This window comes from Manis pentadactyla, chromosome 1 (genome assembly GCF_030020395.1).
Source record: "Manis pentadactyla isolate mManPen7 chromosome 1, mManPen7.hap1, whole genome shotgun sequence".
Lineage (NCBI taxonomy): Eukaryota > Metazoa > Chordata > Mammalia > Pholidota > Manidae > Manis > Manis pentadactyla.
The window spans coordinates 200,882,777-200,903,190 of NC_080019.1; the positions used below are offsets into that span (position 1 = coordinate 200,882,777).

The 20,414-nt window shown below is 49.2% G+C and overlaps 1 protein-coding gene across 13 annotated transcripts in view; it reads right to left on the reverse strand.

Annotated features, from left to right (window-relative positions):
- Positions 1 to 7,957: 7,957 nt before the first annotated feature.
- The window catches only part of IQSEC1 (IQ motif and Sec7 domain ArfGEF 1), a 381,158-nt gene continuing 368,701 nt past the window's right edge, over positions 7,958 to 20,414 (reverse strand). For 7 of the 13 annotated variants that reach the window (XM_036911503.2, XM_036911501.2, XM_036911508.2 and 4 more), the window contains 4 exons: positions 20,014 to 20,175; positions 18,949 to 19,125; positions 13,533 to 13,582; positions 7,958 to 12,289 (listed from right to left, as the gene is read on the reverse strand). In XM_036911503.2, coding sequence (XP_036767398.1) covers positions 11,750 to 12,289; positions 13,533 to 13,582; positions 18,949 to 19,125; positions 20,014 to 20,175 — 929 coding nt within the window. In that variant the 3' untranslated portion in view covers positions 7,958 to 11,749. The remainder of the gene's footprint in view (positions 12,290 to 13,532; positions 13,583 to 18,948; positions 19,126 to 20,013; positions 20,176 to 20,414) is intronic. The other 6 variants (XM_036911510.2, XM_057506094.1, XM_036911513.2 and 3 more) reach the window with 4 other exon arrangements.

Sequence of the window (20,414 nt, forward strand, 5' to 3'; positions counted from 1 at the left end):
TTTTTAAGTTACTTCCAGGCAGTAAAAAATATATGTATTGCAAATGTGGTCTTTTCTCCCATGGTTGTTCTGAGTTTTTAAAATATATAGCTATTGATCCAACATACTAATTTTATGTCCAATCATCTTAAGTTTCCTTATTGTTTACAGTTTTTTCATTGATTAGTTTGGGTTTTCAGGATATACTATTACAGCATCTGCAAATAGAAGCAATTTACCTCTTCCTTTCCAATTATTATGTTTCTATATTTGATTGTATTGGCTAAAACCTTAACTACAATATTAAACAGAAGTGGTCAGCGGTCTTTTTCCTAATTTTCATGGAATATTTTTACTGTTTATTAAATAAAATGCTGGATTTTGGATGGAGATACATAAGCTTTATCATGCTAACAAAGTATCGATTTATTAAGCACCTTATGTATCAGGACTGGGTTTTATTGAAGGCTTTTTGGCAACCGTGGAGATGATCTGATTTTTCTTCTCATTTCAATTAAAATGATGGAATTATATTAATGGATTTCTTAATACTGAACCATTCTTTCATGCCTGAGTTAAACCTCTCATAAACATTTTACATAAACCTATGTAAATGTATATTAGTTTACATTAAATATGTTATTAGATGTTTGCTGTTAAAGTATTTACAATATTGCATTGATGGTTTTGTATTTAGGCCACCTTTGTCAGGAAATATGGCTCTAGTCACTTCATAAAAAGAATTTGGAAACCTTACTTACTGTGATCTGAAACAGTTTAAGTAGCATCTAAGTTACCTGGTATTTGAAGGTGTGGAGGAATTAATTCCCTTATATACTACAGGCACCCAGTGGCTTTACCATTTTTCCACATGGGACTCTGTTTAAAATCTTTTTCCTGGGGTCATTTTTGGCTAATTATCAACTTCATCTAGGTTTTCAAATGTATTTGCACAAAGTTGTTCAAAGTAGCATCATTTCAAAACACTCCCTTCATTTCAATAGTTATGTAAGTAACTTTTAAAATTTGTGTTCATGCTTTCTTTTCATCTTGATTTAGTTAGCTCTCCATTTGTCTACTTAGACTATTTTTAAAGAACCAGGTTTTCATTTATAAATTTTACTGTTTCTTTGTTTCCTGATTTTTGCTTTTTATTAGTTACTTCATCTACTTTACTTTGTCCTTTTCCTAATTTCCGGTTTGATGTTTCATGTTTTCATTTTTGCCAATGTGATTTTCCTTGGATTATTGCTTTAACTGTCTCACCAATTCCAGTGTAAGGTGTTATCATCTTTAAAGAAATTCTAGTTTTAGTTTGTGTTTGTGTTTTGACCAAGAGTAATAGAGAAATAGTCACACTTCCAGTTGGAAGGGACTTTTTGACTTTATAATTATTTTCTAGTTTTACTCCCTTGTGATTAGAGAATGTCTCTATCGTCTCCATGTGGTGGACTGTACTGTTTTCTTGGTGCTATAATATATGGCCAGCTCTCATAAATGTTCTGTGTGTGCTTGAAAAAAAGGCGTTTGCACTGCTGTCAGGACATGAAGTTTGGTATCTATCCAGAAATTTCTCATTTTTGTCCTCAACCTGTGTTGGATTCAGAGTGGTGTGTTAAACTGTTATTAATAAGTTTTATTTCTTCTGGCATCTCCTAGAGCTTTCACTTTTTGCAGATGGCTGCTACACAGCAGTATCTGTTTGATACACAGATATTCAGAACTATTTTGTCTTCATGGGGTATTGTAGCTTTTAGCATGAAGACACTACTGTATCTGTTGTTTTTAAGGCTGAATTTTAACCTTATCAGATCTCAAGATGGTAACGTCATCCCTCCTTTTTTTGTTTTGCATCTGCCTGTACACATCTGTCCATCTCTTCATGTTTCACCTTTCTGAACTTTTATGTTTGGTGTGCCTGGAGTGTCCAGGCATAGAGTTGCTTGGGTTTTGCTTTGCTCTGGGGTAGACTGAGCATACTAGTATTCTACACTGGCCATGACTTCATGGAAGGCAGGGTATACTTTCCAACCCTTTGACTTTGGGACTGAGCATGGACTTGATCGGGTCAATGGGATCTAGGGGACATTGCTTGAACAAAGGTTTGGAATGGGCTTGCATGGTTGGGCTCGCTTTCCTGCATTCTCGACTTTTGCTGGGAACAGGATATACCTCAAGTAGGCACTTGTTCAAGGAGACTGGGGGACACATACAGAAGACCGAGACCTGACCTGCAGCTCAGAGTTGGGCCCAATCTGGATCAGCCGAACCCCAATCATGCAGATGCATGGCTGAGAAAAAAATGCTTACTGTTAAATGCTGCTAAGTTCTGGAGTTAATTACACAAAGAATTACTATGATATGTGAACCAGTCTTAAATATAAATGCTCTAAATACATTTATATTTACTGATACAACTGATACCTTTGGTATTCATTCTATACTATTTAAATCCTATAGTTGCTCTGTGTATTACATTATACTTACTGTGTATCTTTCACTCTGAGGCCTGTTCTCTGCCCGCCCCCCGACTTTTGCTTTGTTTTTTTCCAATATTTAGGAAATTTGTTTATTTGCCCTACAGGTTCCCCTTATAACAACTTCATATAATGCTCTTACTTCCCCATTTGCTTACTTTGCTTTTACTCTTTGGCTTCACCAAGTTTAAATATCATCACCCAACTGTCATGTATTAACAATCCAGCTGTGAATAAGCTTATTCTACTTTCTCCCTTCTCTTAGCATTTGAAAAATCGTGCTATTTCTTTTTGTTTCAACATACAACATTATTCCCCCATCCTCATACCCACTTACATTTAGTCCTGGATCTATAATTAATATATCCAGTGCTCATCAGTCCTATTGCCAAAATTTTCCAATCTTTTGGGTGGTTTGTCCTAAAACAGATTCCTTGGAAAAGACTTGTATCTACTATACTTGCCACATTCTTGAATGTTCAAACCTGTTTGAAGCTACTTTTCCATACCCTTGACTCCTGGAAGCCAGCATGGCTAGGTAAAAAATCTTTGGCTGATGCTTTTTTAGTTTTCTTGTCTCTTGAAGATGACAATGTTGCTCTTCTGTCACATTCATGTGCAAGTTATTTTGAAGAATCTGACACCAATACAATTTTCCTTTATTTGTATTTGACTTGATTGTATTGCTTGGAGGTCCAGAGGATTTCTTTTATATCTTCAAAGTTCAATACTTTTACTATATGTCTCTCAATGTTGATAATTCTAGGTTTGTTTTTTTCCCAAGGATGCAGTGGGACTTTTCAGGACGAAGCCTCAAGTTTTCTTTATTATAGAAATTTTTCTTAAATTATTGTTTTACATCTTAGTTCTATGTCATTTTGTTTCTCTTCTTCAGGGACTCCAACTATATGTATGTTGTACCATCTCCATCTGCTACATCTATTCTCTCTCTCATCTCTAATGCTTCCTTAAGTTTCATTTTCTTGGACCCTTTTACTTCCATCTTTTATGTCTATTTCTGTATTTTTAGTTACATCTATTCTCCTTTGGGCATTTGAGATAATTTTTCATTTTTTTCTTGAGTTCAGTGAGCTCCCATGGCACATCTTATTTGACCATTTTTATTCCAAGCTTCTGAGTTTAGGATTTTTGGTGTTCTTCCATATGTTAGTTTAATTGTATTTAATGAATGATGGGAATATTGTGTAACAATTCTCCCCTGCTTTAGGCTTTTTATCCTATTTGCATGTATATGTATTTTCAGTGCTAAAACGTTTTACATATTTCTCCTTAAAATTTTTGTATGAATACTTTATTTGTGTCGGACTTTCCAGGACCAATGATAGCAGTGGTGTTTTGGGGAAGGGCAAGGGCTTGGGTGGTTTATTTGATTTTTTTATTCCAGTAAAGCTGTTTTGCTGCTACAGTGAACTGCAGTTCCTTTAATAAAAGGCACTTGTTTTTTCCAGGTCTGTCTTCTGGTTCTTCGACAGCATGTTGTTTGAATGGGGCCCTTATCTTAGATGCTTTCTTCTTTCCCCTTCACCACCAAGCCTCCAAGGGGAATCTCTTGTTTCCCAGAAGCTTCTCTCTTCTCCAGAGGTGCCTTCTGCCACATCTGGTCCCATAACTTTCCAAGTTTTTTCCTTTTCAGTTTCTCCTCTCAGCATTTCCCTACTCAGGGTCAGTCTTTCTCCTTACAGGCATGGACCTTGTTGATGTCACCTGTGTCTACCACCGTTAGAACCGCACTGCTTCCTCTTTTCCGTGCAGCCCTGGATCTATATTCTGGAATGGGATTCGATGTCAACTCAGCTAGTCCAAGAGGTTTATTTTACTGATTCTATTGAAATTTGTGGTTTTTGCTTTTTCCTGGTCCACTGTACATCTGAACTACAGCTGGTTTTATTTGTTCTTTTCCTGAACAGTTCTTGAAGGATGTGGGAAGTGATTCCTATTTAGGTGGCCTCCATTATCTTTTGGTATTTGTATTTTGGAATGCATCCTTCCCTATTAACTTGATAGAAGATGGGCTTTAGTTCCCATCTTTCAGAGTTAAATGGAACTTGTCTCATATAGGACATGGGTCACACTGTGGGGGTGAGGGTGGAGTGCGGTTAGGGAAGAAAGATTCCCCTGAAAGGACCTTAGAAGTCATGAAGTTACAGTTACATGCTAGAAATGGGGTTGAGTAGACTTGACAACATACCTGCCACCAGCAAGCCAATGAATCTTTATTGCAGTCTGACTGTGCTGGAATGGGACATCAGTTCCCTTGGGAGTGAGCACTGAATTGAACACACTGAACAGAGAGGCATCTCAGGCGACACACGGCTACTCAGTTACCAAAAAGGTGTCAATGTTCATCCTAGGAACTCAGCACTAAAGTTAAATTCAGGGATGCCCAACCTCTCCAGGTTCAAAATCCTTACCAGAATGACACAATCCTCTTGGAAACTCTATTATCTCCTTCTGTTTGTGTCTTGTTCACAGAGGTAACATTGCCTGCGTGGCAAGCACACCATGGGACACCCACAAGATGGGCCATTATGCAGACACTATAAACTGTTGAGTCTTTCCTAACATCAGGATAGACTAAGGAAAAACAAAGTAAGATTTACACCTAGCAACTTTTACTAAACTTTGTACAAAAGAATGCAAGAGTTCCACAGCTAAACAAACTAGGGAAACAAACTAGCTTTCAGAGAGTTGCAATGCACATCATCTTTTTAAAAGGCTCTGAGAAGTCCTGCAATCAAGAGGCCTGTTGAGCTTTGTTGAATCCAGCATTTTTGACGTGAAAACTCTTATTCATGAGGGTCACCAAATAACACTTATGAACCTTCTAGGACACACATAGATGAACTGAACTAGGCAACTGAGAAATGGAAAGTTGAAAGAAAGATGGGAAAGAAGTTGACCACATGCTTAATTGTAACTGGTTTCGGTGGTGGGATTATGGCTTATTTATCTCCCTGCTTTTTATTAATCTATTCTTTCCAAATGCTGTAAATGTTAAAACACATTTGATAAAAGTTAAGCATAATGATTAAAAGCTGGCAATCATTGCCCAAATTATTCCTTGAGCTCACAAGGAACACCCACAGGACCCAGTCTCCCCTCCAGCCCTCTGCCTGTGCTGGATCTCACTTTGAACCACCAAATCACACCAGGATTTCAGCACTGCATTCCCCTCCTTGGTCCTGAGGTATTCATCTATTCATTCAATAAACATTTATGTAAATTCTACTTTGGCCATGTGTGGAGAGTACAGCAGTGTGCAGCAGGAGCCTCTATCCTGACCTTGTCACGCTCACTCTAACAGGATGACCACACCATTGGATATACAGCTCCAGGGCACGCACCACAGGGAGTTCAATGGCTGAGTTAAAATCTTATGGATGAAACAGGAGCTCACTAAACAAAGACGCAGGCAAAAGCATCCACCTCCGAGGGAGGGCCCAGGCCCAGCGGGAGGAGAAAACACAGCTTGCCTGGCTATCTGAAAGGCTTGTGTGGCTGGAAGCAAGGGAAGGGGGGGTTAGGGGGTTGTAGGCAGGGGCCAGGTCATGCAGGCCTCACAAAGGCCACATTAAGGATTTTTTTTTTTAACCATAAGGGTTGTAGGAAGCCACTGACATGGCTCTAAGAATATGCCTCTGATGCCACATGGAGAACAGACTGGAGGGCCCCCCTGGGGTGGCTGGGAGGCCAGTTAGGGAGCTCTAGTCCAGGGGAGAGACAGATAATGAGGATGAGAGATGTGAACAGAAATGGATGGATTCAAGAATATTTAAGAGTGAAAAACCAAAAGGGCTTGGTGAGAGAACGGATTTGGAAAGCCAAGGAAAGGACAGGAATTGAGAACAATTCCTGCATCTGATTTGTGCAACTCAATGGTGATGCCACTTGCCGAAACAGAGAACATAGTGTGACCGCAGTTTCCTGTGCGTGTCTGTGTGTGATTATGAATTTGTTCATGGAGACAAAGAATTTGAGGTTCTATTGAAAGATCCAAAGGAAGGTGGGTGCTCAGAGCAGAGACCTGGGCTAGAGATTCACATTTGGAAGCTGTGGGTACATAGAAGGTAGACTGAAACTGTGGGTCTGCAGGAAACTGTTAGGAGGGCAAAGAAAAGGAAAAGGCTTGGACCAGATTCTCAAGCCAACACTTAAAGACTCCCGGGATCCGTATCAGCCTGCAACGGAGAAGTGACGGTGTCTCCAGAGAGGAAGAAGATAGTGTGGGATCCAAGACGGCAAGCAAACACTGCAGTATTTCAAGAAGGAATGCGTGAATAGTGTCAGAAGTTGTGGAGAGGTAAAATGGGGGCTAAAAACGCACAGTGACTCAGGGACAAAGGCAGTCAGGCAGCATGAGTCACCCTTGTGAAAGTTTGGGTCATGCATGTCCCCAGGTACACTTCTTAATATCAAGGGTAGCAAAGGGCTGAGCAAACCAGTTTTCATAAACTCTTGAGCCTGATAATTTTGCCAAAATTGGCCAGTGATTTGGCCCTCCTATCACTCTCCCCTACCCCCTCAAACCATCAATTCATTCTCATTCTCAGATGCATTGGAAAAGACCAGTCCTGTGCTGGTCCCTACACACAGAGAAGTGGATCAGATGCACCCTGTGCTCCCAAGCAGTTCACAGTCGGGTTGGGGAGACAAACCCAAAACCCAGAGAACGATCACTTCGAAGCCCTAGCTCAGCAGCTCACCTGCACCAAGTGGCAGGTGGAGGGCAGCCCTGTGCATCACAGAATCAAACACTGAAGGAGAGCTAAGCATTTCAGAGAATTTTAGCAACCAACCTCACTGGATCGAAGAGCCTCTGAATAGCTTGGCAGAGGGGTGGCCACCCAGCTATAGCCCTCTGAGAAGAGCTTTTGATAAGAGCTCACTTCTCTATGTAGGGTGGGCCACAGCTAATGCTGGTCACTAAAATTAACCTTTTAAAATCCAACCCAAATTAGATCTACCAGTTTTACTTCATTTTTGGATACACACTGAAACTCTAAGGTGGATATTCTACCGAACTGATTTTGGCTTCAGGAAAGGAGAAATAACACAAGCCAATCATGTTCTCATAGAACTCTTCCTTTCTGTAGAATCAGGATCACCTTCCTTGCTTTTGCATGTCAGTCACACGGAAAAACAGGCAGCTTTGACCTCATGAATGATCTTTCAAGCATCTGGGGACTGGCCCACTAGGTCCCCCCATGAACTGTTCCCAGTCCACCTTGATACTTCCAAAGACCCATCTCCTAACTCAACAGAAGTAATATCATTTGTTGAAAGGTGCTAGAAATGATAAACACCTTTGAAATCTTCTATCAGTGCCTACACTGTGATATGTACCTTTATCTCGTCTCACATGAGCATCTTCAAATTAAAGTCAGTCCATTGTCTTCCAGGGATGGGCAAACTTGTCAGCTGGAAATCTCTGTCTGGCCAAGAGGGAAACTGCTGGACTTTTCAGAAAAAGTAAGAACCCGAGAGTTTTAAAGGATTTATTTGATTTCTCCACATGATCACAGCTATGGTTTTACATCAATAGAGTCTGTTACTACTCACAAACAGAATGCATATTAAAACAAAAGCACTCCTTTCCTCCCCAAAGTTACACAGTGGGTGCCGGGCTTCTTGTGAGCAATGTGTCCCTTGAAGTCTTTGAACAGTCTGCATTCAAGACCTGATTCTAATAATTTAAAACAACTTGAAGGTGAATGACAGTTACCAAGAGATGGGTACTGCACACAACCTCAGCATGACCAGACAGAGTTACACTAATGTGTACGCAAGGTCCAAGTTACATAGCTCCTCCTGCTTGTCCCTCTTACCACCCCCACCTCATGCTGATTCATTTTGTAGTCTGTTTCCTTGGTTATTGTTATTTAAAATAGTTACAAAGTTACTCATTTTTCAGGCAGGAAGGGTGATGATATTTTACAACGAAACTGTAAGATGCATGCTTACCTGTAGAGACAGTTTCGTATGGAATGCTGAGTCAACACCTAGCATCATGTTTAAATATCTGCTGTCTTTTCAGCTCACTTTAAAGAAAAACAAGAGGCTTCTGCTGCATGCAGTGCATGATGGAAAAACTGCTCTATACTGGATGACTGAAGACATTTTTAAGCAAGATGTGCACATCATATTAGGATGAACTTTATTTTTACATTGTTGTACAATTCATTTGTAAACTTAAAAAAAATACAAATACATGATTTGTTGTCCCAGAAAAGATTTTTGTGATGCTACCAGTCACTTCTTCTAAGGGTCTCCGGCCCCTGTAGAAATTATATAACTGAAAAAATCTGTGTGACTTGAGAGAAATGCCCCAAGCATGTCCTGACAGTAAGAAAGGATGGCACAAACATCTCGGTCGTGCTCAGCCTCCTGCCTCCTACCCTGAGGGCAGGGCAGTGAAGGATAGTTCCCCACAGCTGTGACTCCGTGACAGGTTGGGATCTACAGTGAACAGTTCCATGAACGGAAATGGGAGACACCGGTTTATCAGAGGCCTTTGCTTCCCAAACAAGATACGGACAGTGTGGCTCCAGCTTCCTCAATGGAACAATGTGCCTCCTGGAAACACTTCCCATAAGTTCATAAAGCACACAGAATGAAGAAACCCCATACTCTGTAACAAAGTTGGAAACATGGGGAGAAACTGAATTTGTCCAAGAAGCTCCCTTTCATTAGATTTGGCCCTGGGGCACCCAACAAAGCTTCAGGACACACTAAGGACCATTTTGGAGGTGGGCGCTGCATGGCCTTCAGAGCACACAGGACGGCAATGGAAAGAGAGCCCCCCATTTCCTTCCCCATTGGCTTTATTGTTCATTTTCTTGGTTCTGTTTTGCATTAGTGACTATCCTTTCAGAAGGCGATCTTGTACCAAACAGCCTGCATCTTTTCTGGAACAACCGCAAGTTTACAGTTAGACTCTACGATTGGTACAGAGAGTGAAGAAGAGCCGACACATTCAATGTTATCACTTTACTTCAACTATTTGTCAACAGTAACACTGATATATTTTGCAAATATACGATACATAGAGTGTGGCCTCACACGACGGATGCCAGATGACATGCAATACAATCTGACTTTTGCTTGGCAGAACAACATCCTGTCAACTGCAAGACAGAGAATGCCTCGGGGAGCCTGACTTTGAAGGAAAACCCAAGGATTTAGGAGTCAGTGGACCCGGGGAGCCTCCCACCAGCCCGGCCTGGACCACAACACACACATGCCCGTGCTTTTCTCTCTCTCCCTTTCTGAGCAGATGCCCAAGAGGGGAAACCCACCGATAGGAAGATAAAGGTGGGCAGGAGAAAGTCACACTTCTTTTAAAAAAAGGCTAAACTCTAGATTGCTGTATTCGCTCTCTGTGGAGATTAACAAAGTGCTCGGTTTGCAGATTTGCTGGTATGATAACCTCAATGATATGACAAAGGCGGGGGAAGGGAGGGATGTGGGCAGAACCCCTGGCCGGCCTGCCGGGGTGGGCTCCCTCTGTCGTCCTGCCGTCCGGCCATGGCTTGCCACGCCATCTGCGGAGCGTGCACCCGCGGCCCGCAGAGTCCTGCATTAGCTTCGCCCTTTCTGAAAGGGCTCTCCGCCTGGGCAGGTGCCGTGGGGCAGTCCTCGGGTCCCATGGCTTAGGAGCATAGCACTGGCGGCTGCAGTGGCTCGAAAGGCTGAAACTACAAAGTATGGCCCATGGGTGACTCAGGCACAGAACCGGACGTGTGCAGTGCCAGGCCCCGGGGGAGCAGATGGTGTCACCACAACACGGAAGCGACAAGAGCACAGCTGAGAGTCATGTGATGCCCTGGCAGCTAACTGGACCATGAGAGGGCAGCGGGGGCTTCGCTGGTGAGGGCTGGGCACTCGCCAGCCGGGGTCAGATGGGCCACAGTGACGACACGGGGCTGTGCTAGCACACAGCTACATGGAATCAGGATGATCACGGCTACCACTCAGAAAATAAAGCGGGAAGCACACACACCACCCTGGGTCACTAAATGCTAGAAGCAGCCTTTGGGTTCGAGAGCGGTTCCTGGTGGAAACACGCTCAGGGGCTTCTGCCTGTTGTGGTTGGAAACAGGATGAGTAAGTTATGGTGTTGGGGAGACAAGGATGAGTTGGTCGTTTCCATGCTGGAGATGAATACTTCTGCCGTGTATGGGGGCCCCTCTCAGAGGACTGAATGAGTGTGCATTAAATCATATGCAGATCAAAGAAATATGGATCATGGAAGTTCACAGTTATTGCAGCCATTAAAGTGTCTAAGAATCTGTGTAACCAATATTCAAAGACGACCAGGTCTTAACTGGCCATCCTGAGTTGCTACTGTAGAGTTTACTGCATTTTATCTATTTGCTCACCTGAAATAACAGAGCAGTTATAATACTGATTATTTATGATAGTATTCTGTTAATAAAATAAGGATTTATACAAAGCAGTATTGGGCTTTTTAAACAGTTAGATGCTGTTACTTGGCACAGTCAGAAATGATTGCGTAAAGATTTTTAGCCAGTCCTACGGGGACTTCTCTTTTTATGAAAATATGGAAGTATCTGAATATTTTCCTAGCATTTAAGATTTTGGTCTAGTCTCTCACACATTCACCTAAGGTGCTGTCTTCCTATCAGTTAAGTGGAGGTCCTTGTAAAGTCTATATTGCTAATTTTGTGGACTGAAACATTTGCTTTTCACACACAAATACTACCTATACAGTATATATATATATATATTTATATATTTATATATTTATATTATATAAAGTTTGCTTATGTATTTTCATCAACCATATCAGGTCTACTTAATTTTTTGCCCATTGTTGATAAAAGGGCAATAATGCAGCAAGTTTCGGTTTTTTGTTTTGTGTTATTTTGTTCTGTCTCTGGTTTTTGTGTCTCATTTCTTCTCTTCCTAGGCTGGGTTTTCATACGCATGTACTATTAGGGAGCAGAGAGCTGAGGTGGGGGGTGGCAGGGCAGTTCAACACCTGCGTGCCTGGCAGCACTGTCTCAGGGCCAGTGGGGGCCGAGGCCCACCCCTCAGGTCGAGGTGGATGGAGCCTGGGGTGCAACACTAAATTTCGGGAGCTTTGCTCCCTGTAAGCCCTGTGGGATCGGGGGCTCCATCCAGGCCATTGGGGAGCAGGGGAGAGACGGAACTGAAAGTGCCCTGGGTCTGGTGTGAGGCTGCCCACCCTTGGGCGTGCCTCTGTGTGGTGTGCAGCTGCTCCGGGGAGTCAGGGACCCCACTCACGCTGTCTACACAACTGTGCTGATGCCGCTAGGTTTGGCCTTGCTGCTGGTGGGGGGTGGGGGGGCGGGGGGCTGCCCGTGGTGGTGCACTGTGTGGCCCGCATGGGCTGAGGGCAGCGGTGGGTGGCTGTGCACGTGGGCCCCGTAGGGTGGGTGGCCCCCGTGGGGGCTGTGGTGGTACTGGTGTGCGTGCTGGATGTGCTGGGGTGGGTGGTAGTGGTGGTGGTGGTGGTAGGGGGGCGGGTTCTGCTGCAAGTGGCAGTACTGGGTGTGGTGCCCGTGCACCTGGGCCTGAGGCAGGCCCTCAGCGGGCCCCTGGTGATGGCTGGGCACCGCATGCAGCGGGTGGGGCAGACCCGGTGGGTGCGGGGGTGGCTGGGGAGGGGCTGAAGACGGGTGGGCCTGGGGAGGGGGCTTCCCTCTCTTACTCCCAAATAAGGAGCCCAGGAGGGAGGAGGAGTTAGGCATAGTCTGATGTGGGCGAGATGGACATTCTCGTGTTGATGTAGCTCTCCGGCGCATGTGAGGACTGCTAATGATGGACCCCTAAAAAGGAAATTCATAGAAATCAAAATTAAAAGATCTTAAAGCACTTATGTCAGAATGATTAAAAAAGAAAAAAAAGGTAAAAAGTTCACCCACTGACTGCTAAGCCTTGTTCAACTGGCTGGCCACAGAGGGCAGGGTGGGTGAGGCTGGGCACAGGCACCACCTCCTCTCACATTACTGTGGCAAGACAGCTGGGGGGGCCGGAGGGACCCTGAGAAATGCCTTCCAGGGAGGAAGTGGGGTGGGGCAGGGGACCCTCCTTTACGGTCAGCAGCAGCACAAGTTTGCTTCTGTCCCGGAAGGCGGCCTGAGCTTTCAGATCAGACCCACTTGTTTGGGGGTGTCTGTGAGAAGCATGTGCTGAGTGGCATGGGGTGGGCTGGTATGCATGGAACCACGTTCCTGCTGAAATCACGCCCTGAGCTCTCCTGGGTCCTCTCAGGGGGTCTGAGGGCATTTGCTTGGCCTGTGTGGGTCCCGAGGTTCTGGAAGGGGGTGACAGGGGCCAGAAGGGTTTGGGGAACCTCGTCCTGGGCAGGAATGCCTAGGCATTTCACTGCAGCTACCTACTGCAAACCAAACAAGGAAAAAGGAGGAAACGAAAAGATCAGCAAGCTGAGATTAAGATGTGAACAGGAATATCGAGATGGTTGTTGGAAAATGAATGAAATCTCATGAAATCCACACTGAAGTTTTCTTTCTCTCATGGCTCTCCTCCCCCGAGCTAGTTAAGCAATTCCATGGTGCCCTGACTGCAGACACACAGCAATCAAAACTCCAGGAAGAAAGCGATGGGGATGGCGGAGCATGGAAGTCGAGAGATTGGCAAACCCCGACAGCCAGGGAGGAGGGTGCACGGGTGTCTGGAGCCGGTGCCTCCCGCCAGCAAGCAGTGCTGGCTGGTGCAGATCCTGGCAGCGGGGGCGGGGGTACTGCCAGTAAGCTGGGGACGTTAACCATGCTCAGGACCACAGGGGACTGGGGTTAAGCAGGAACTAAAACACAAAATCCAGAACCACCCCCCGCCAGTCCAGCCCAAACAAGCGGTGAGAGGCACGGCCGATTCTAGGCAGAGGGAAGCTGGCATGCACTGGGGCTGAGGCAGGCAGGGAGATGGAGCATGTCTGCGCCTCTGTGTGGTAGGGGAAGGAAGAGCAAAAAAAAAAAGGACAACAGATATAAACTGAGGATGGGGAGGCAACACACGACAGCCAGCTGGACGTGGGTGCTTCCTACTTACTTCCACATTGCTCTCTAGCGATCCCGCACTGCTGCGACGCCCTCGCTTCCCTGCCCAGAACATGCAATACCAGAGGTTAGACATGGACACGAGGCCGGGGCAATGCCTGCCAGGCACTGTGCCACCACCGCCGCCAGGCTCAGGTGCAGGGCCCACCTGCTGCGGGCCCGGTGTAGGGTCAGAGGGGCTCAGGTGGGGAGACGGCGGCAGGGTTGCAACGAGTTAAAAAAAAAATGGGGTTTTCCAAAAGCAAAAAAAAAAAAATTCTTTTCAACCAGCCCCAACTTTATACCCTCCTCTTGGACTGGCAGCCTGCTGGGGGAGGGGCTTCTAGGTGGGCAGAGCAGATGCACAGGTGGGGTCCTGATACCCCCCACAACCCCTGCTGTGTCAAGTTGGTCTTAGCCATCTGCCAACGGGACACGGGTTGGGGCAGCTTCTCCAATAGCTAGAAACAAACAAAACGTGGTCCCACATGGCCCTGACTTTCAGTGGATTTCATATACGTATGTATATACATGCGTACATATACATATCCTGCTGTCCGGCAGGGTGGAATTGATGGATAGGAGACTAAACCTGGGATCCCGGCACCTCTGGGCGAACTGTTTGGTTTGTGCAGTGTCCTGGCCAGGGAGGGGGGATGGGGGGGGCCGCTGGGAGGGGCCCAGAGACCTGCTTCCCCGCTGGGGGCGACCCCCACCCCAGGATGCCGCAGGCTCTCCCTCAGTGTGCGCGCTCCCTGCCGATGCCTTTTCAGGTCCCCAGTGTGTGGCACACAGTAGGCATTCAATATGTGGCCGAGTCTTCCTCTTGGTTCTGAATGCCCGGGCCCGCCCTGGTCAGCACAGCTCCTCCGGAGAACTTCTCCGCGGATCTGCAGAACACCGAGGCCACGGGAACGACGGGTGCCGGAGCTGAGAGGTCTGGCCTCTGGCCAGCTCTTGGGAATGCAGATGAAGAAGGGACAGAGAAGGGGCCTCCCACCTGAAGCTCTGGAGGCTTCCATCGGTGCAGCCCTGGCCATGAACTCAGCACCATGCTTGTTCTGGGCCAAGCCCTACAACAATGCAAGACAGGTGTTCCTCTTCTGAGCCAAAGAGAGAGAGGCTCTGGTCAGTGGGCTGACTGGCCTAATTCCCACAGGGAGCAGGGTTCATGCCCAGGCCTGGCTGTCCACGTCTGGAGCTGAGAAGCTTGGCTGCCTGACTTCTGAGCAGGACCCAGGCCAAGCCCAGGGGCCTGGAAGATGGATGGAGATTGCCATGTGTCTCTCTGTGGCCCATGCTCTGGCCCCACGCTGGGTGAAAACAGTGGGTCTGGGGGTCCTTTGGGCCTCACCATGGCATCCGAGTGTGCTGGGCCGTGCGTGGGACAGGGCCTCGGTTCAGGGCATACGAACAAAAGCAGATCTGGTGTGTTGGGTCCCTTTGTTTTGCTTGCCGACCCCCAACCTGAGTTCCAGCTGGGAGCCAGGGGCCACAGAAGGCCTTGTTCAACTCTGGCCCATGTGAGAAGGCCTCAGAGCCTCCTCAGGACAGAACCACCCAGCAGATTAGGGCAGGAGCATTTTACACCAGTTGCTGAGGACATGGGAGAACCACGCAGGACCTGGCCACTTATTCTCAGCTGGAAGAATGATGCGGGTCACGTTTCCTTATCTTTCAGCTGTTGTGAGAAGAGGGGCTGCCTTGTGTCCCACACAGTGGTCTCAGCACATGCAGCAGAATTAGAGTCCAGCTTCTTTGGCTGCAGAGGTGATCCTACCTAGCACTGCAATCCTTTGCTTCAATTTCTGCATCTGTGAAATGGCATACCCCACCCTCTCCAGGGGGTCATGCATAGCAGACACTCAGGATGCTCTGGTCCCATGCAGAAATGAGTCACATCTCTGCCATCTTTGGGGTTATGGAGTCAGCTCTCTGGCCCATCTAGGCCCAGGGCACTCCCCTGACTGACAGAAAATCAGGGACAGGGGAAGGTCAGCTGGTCCCACCAATGCCCGGCAGTGACTTCTGGCTGGCCTGCTCCCAGTGAACTTAGGCCAAGCCTGGAGCATGGTCTGGGGGCTCCATAAGCTGTCTGATCTGGTGGGGAACATGGGCTTCCCCCTCCCCCTCCTCCCCTCCCCCTCCACGCCCTAGTGTGGGCCAACACTCAGGACAGCTTCACCCTGGATGTCTTTGAGTGATGTTGAGTTTCTCAGATCCATCTTGTCAAATTCTCAGATCAGCATGAGACATGGAGTGTGCCTACAGGAGAGGAGCTATCTGCACAGCAGTCCCATGGCCCCTAACTCACAGGCACCCACAGACACCAGCCCACTACTGACCTGCCAATAGGGAGGCATGCTAGCACAGTGGCTGAAGCCCACCTGCCCACACCGGCCTCACCTGCACTCTGCTCCCAGGTACCCTCCCCACCCCCGATCCTGCACTAGGCTCAGGTGAGCCCCTCCCACCAGCCCCTCTCCTAGAGCCGGCTCAGGCCTACCAGCTTGGCCACAGCCAGGATCTGGAATCACGTGTGCAGGGCCCTCCCAGCAGCCTTCTCCTGCTTCTCAGCATTGAGACAGGATGCAGGCAGGGCTCTCTGCCCAATGTCTCGCCCTGTGGCTCCCAGTAATGCCAACTCTCCCTATGGGGCTGCCCTGGAGCAGGACATGGCAGGTCCCTGGGGTATGGCAGGCAGGTCCTGCGGCTCCCCAGAGAATCCTCTCCATGGGGACTGGCGTTGGGTAGTTGACAGAAGAAGGGCAGGACTTCAGGGGCTGGGGACAATGTCCACCATGACTGGATGACCTGGGGCAGGCACTAAGGCCCAGTCATACCTGTGTCCATGGTCCTTGATCTTGGCTGGCAGAGCTCTGGTGCTCTGAAAATGAACCCAGGCCCCAGCCCAAGTTAGATCCCGTGGAGTGAGGCCTTGCAGCTTAGTTGGGGGCTGGGGCTGGAACCCAGCTCCCTTTCTCCACCTCTCAGAATGCAGGCACTCCTCGAGGTATCTGCTGTAGGGCAATCAAGTTGTGATTGCCTCTCAGGTCCCCAGGGATCCTGCTGGGCCGAGGCGTCATGTCAGGGTGTGTCATCTTCAGGATGGAGGTGCAATCACAGGTCTGGGGCAGCTGTTCCGGGAGTGATGACCTGCTAACCACTGTTTGCTTTCCTGAGGAGAGAGCCGTCCCTGAGGCCTTGCCTTTTCTCCACAAGCTCATCTTCGTGAGGGCCAAGGTCGGTGGAACAATGCTGCCTCCGGAGAGCTTTGTTTTGACCTAGTCTGGGCACAGAATTCCACATCTCCAGCCGCTGAGCCCAGCATCTTCTGGAAGGCTGCTGACACTGGCTGGTCTCCCTCTGGAAACTGCAGGTGGCCTGTCCCTGGTCCGGAGTCTTGGTGGCCATCGTCACTCAAAGAACACGTCACCTCGTGCTCCCACCTTCCTAGATGCAGGGGGCTTTCTTTCTTGAGGGTTCATTTCACTGTGGCTTAGGGCCCTGAGAGGATTCAGTCTCCAGGGTCCTCAGCTCAGAACCCCAATGGCAATGGCAAAAGTAATAGTAACCATAAATGGAAAAAAGCCAAACCTTGGTGCTCCATCCATGCGGCTCTGTCTGACCCCTAAGGTCTAGCAGAGAGCAGACAGCTAAGGTGCTGACCCCCAAGCCTGGGAATGGGTGTGGCTGGGCAGGAGGACAAGCCAGGCCATGCTGACAGCCTCAGTTCCAACCTGTGGGGGCCAGGCAGGGCCTTCTGGCCTTCCAGGGGCTTCATCCGGGAGCAGAAAGGCCAGGGCTTGCCCCACTGCACAAACTCAAACAGAAGCCCTGGGCCCTCAGCCTGCAGAGGCCCAGAGTAGTCCACTTATGTTCAACGCGCCACAGGCAAAACCAGTGGTTCTCAACCAGGGGCAGTTTTGCCATCCAGGGGTGATTTTTGCCGGCTAGAGGACACCTGGCAATTTCTGGAGACACTGCTGATTGAGCAGTGGTGGCACCTCATGGGTAGAGGCCAGGGATGCTGCTCAACAGCCTGCCATGGACAGGGCAGCCCCCATAGGACAGAATCGTCCGGCACATAATGTCAGCAGTGCTAGGGTTGAGAAATCCTGGGTTGGCCCTCATGCTGGCCACAAGGTTCCGGTTTATACTATGGAAAAAAATGACAAGACAAAAACAAAGGGAAAAATTCAACTCAAAAAAAAATTCTGGGAAATGAGTAAGCCAAAGGGAGGCAGTGCTGCTGGCGGGGCAGATATGGGATGGAGTCATGAGCAGGCTCTTTCAGTGGCGCCCAGAGCTGGCCACGCGGCGCTGCCTGACGCAGGATGGGGAGGGCGAGCAGCAAGGAGGGGCTGCTGCGCCCCGGGAGGGATCTCAGCCTGAGAGGGTCTTCCCCAGAAAGCCAGGGGCTGTGTCAAGCTCCTGGGGCTGGGACACACAGGGCCTCGGACAGGTGGAGCCTGTAGCACCCCGCTGTAAAGCATGCCAGCAACCTCCGCTCCGCCACAGCCCCTGAGCCTTCTCCCGGGAGAAGCTGCCTGGCTGGACTGCTGGGGGCCTGCTGAGACGCACCCCATCACTCCGCGGCTCCTCTGACAGCACCGGTAGGCAAAGCAGGCTGGAGCAGCCCTCTGCAGCCGCGGCCAGGTCTGCCTCACACCTGTCCTAGCCAAGAGGACCAGGCCGTGTGAGGGCTGCCTGAAGCTCCCTGCTCCCTGGGGCTCTAGGTGGAGACCCCTACTCCCTAGGAGACCTGGGAGGCTTGAGGGGTGCTGCTTACTTGGGGGTTAATAGGCTGGCAGAAAATAAACGCAGGAAGAAACAGAGAAACAATAACAACAAAGATCACAGTTCCTCCAAGGCGCTGCAACACCCCAGAGCCGGCCACGGCCCCCACCTCCAGGTGGACAGAGCCCTGGGTTCCCAGGAGGGAGACCCTGGAGGGGAAGCGAGACCAGGGGCAGCGGGAGAGGGGGGTCTCTAGACACAGTTCAGAGGGCATCACTCCATTGCATTAATCAGCATAAAACACAGGGATGCGGCAGCACAGAGCACCGGGGACACACCTGTCAGTGGGGCTTGGCTCACTCTGTGGGACAGCAGTTTCCAGAAGCTCAGTGAAAGACCAAATAAATCCCCGAGGAAGCAAGGGAGAATAGGGCTAACCACCCATTGCTCTGCCTTTGACAATTCAGTCCTGTTTCCTATGGCCTCTTTGGGATGCCCTCTCTGTACAGTCACACTATGGTTTTGGGACAGTCACAGGAAACCCAACAGTGCTCTGTCTGAGCCCTGCCACTGCCGGCCGCCACTGCGGTCCCTTCCCAGCGCGCAATGCATGCCCCAACTGCCGACGACATGCCTGGTCTGTCCTGCATGCATCGGGCTAGGAAGGTGGTCCTGGGCCCAGCTCTTACCCGCTTCTGAGAGGTCCCTCAGGGAACTGCTCAGGGCGCCGCGCTTGAGGCCCTCCCCGCTGGCGTAGCTGTCATCCAGGCAGGCCCGGCTCAGCGTCCCGTTGCCAGACTCCTTTTTGAGGCTGGAGCACTGAGACATGCTGGGCCGCACAACGCCCTTCTGCTTCTCGAGCTCCGCTGAAATGGAGGGCAAGGAGCGCAGTGAGAGGGCATCCTGGGGTGGGCAAAGGGCTGGGGCACCCTCCCACAGGAGGGACCCGCAGAGGACCACGGCCCTCTGCTTGGGGCAGGCAATGTATGGAACCACCACCTGCCTGGAATGGGGATGGAGGAAGGAGTGAGGGTGGTCTCAGGAGAGAAGGCTGCCTTGGACAAAAAGCAACCAAAAGGAGACCCAGGGAGGGAGGCTGGAGAGGCCAGAGGGCCTGTGGTCTGCAAAAGGCAGTCACTTTTCAGGCTGGAGGGTAGACAGGGAGAAAACGTGCCTGGGTGTGGACAGGAGCAAGGGTTAACCTGGTTCTTGCTGTGGATGGGGCCAGAGGTGTGGATACCCACGCATCTGTAGGAAGTAGGGCTTGGAGCCGGGAGAGACAGGGTTATAATTGGCTTTACTGGAACCAAGGAGACAGGCCCAGCTCCGACCCTATCAGTCAGTTGGGCCCTGATGCCAGGGACAAATAAATAATAATCATGCTATGTGCAGAGGGCTCAGCTCTGGAACTCTGGGAGCCCCTGTGTCGGGGGCTGACGGGACGAGGGCTGCTCCCCAGGGCCTGCAAGGTAGTCCCACAGGCATGATGGGCCTGGGCCTGTGAAGCTGGATCTCACCAAGGGACCTCTGCCCTCCCCCCTCCCTCTGTGCCTGGGCACGTGGGCTGCCCTGTCGTGGGGCTTTGGGAGGCCAGGAGACACTGTGGGCATCTCATCTCTGGGCTCATGGAGTCACCAGCACTACTGGCTTCTGACAGCAGTCACTGCCCCAGGATGGGAGGCACGCCTGTGACAGCAAGTGCTGAGCAATGCCAGGCTTGCTGGCCCTTCATCCCCAGGAGGCCTGCGGCTTACACTCTATCCTGTGCTTCTCCATCTCCTGTACTTCTGCAATGGACTCCCGCAGGTCGTCTGTGAACTTCTTCCGGTCTTGAGGATTGGGAGCATTAAAGTTTATTAACACTTTGATGTCCGCTCCGGGGACTGCCGATGTGAGCCGGATGCCGTTGGGGTAGTCTGTAGAGGAGGAGCGGAGAACCCAAGGGGCTCAGTGTGCACTTGACAGTCCCCCTCCGGCTCAAGGAAACACTAGTAAATCTAAATCCAGGATGGGCATGAGACAAGTGCTGAGCCCAGGCTCTCAGCAGACATGCCCAACTGGGCAGGAAAGGCACCCTGGAGGGGACCAAGGGGTCACCTATCTCCAGTTCCTGACTCGGGTCTGTGTTGCTCCATCCATACATCAGGGGCAGATG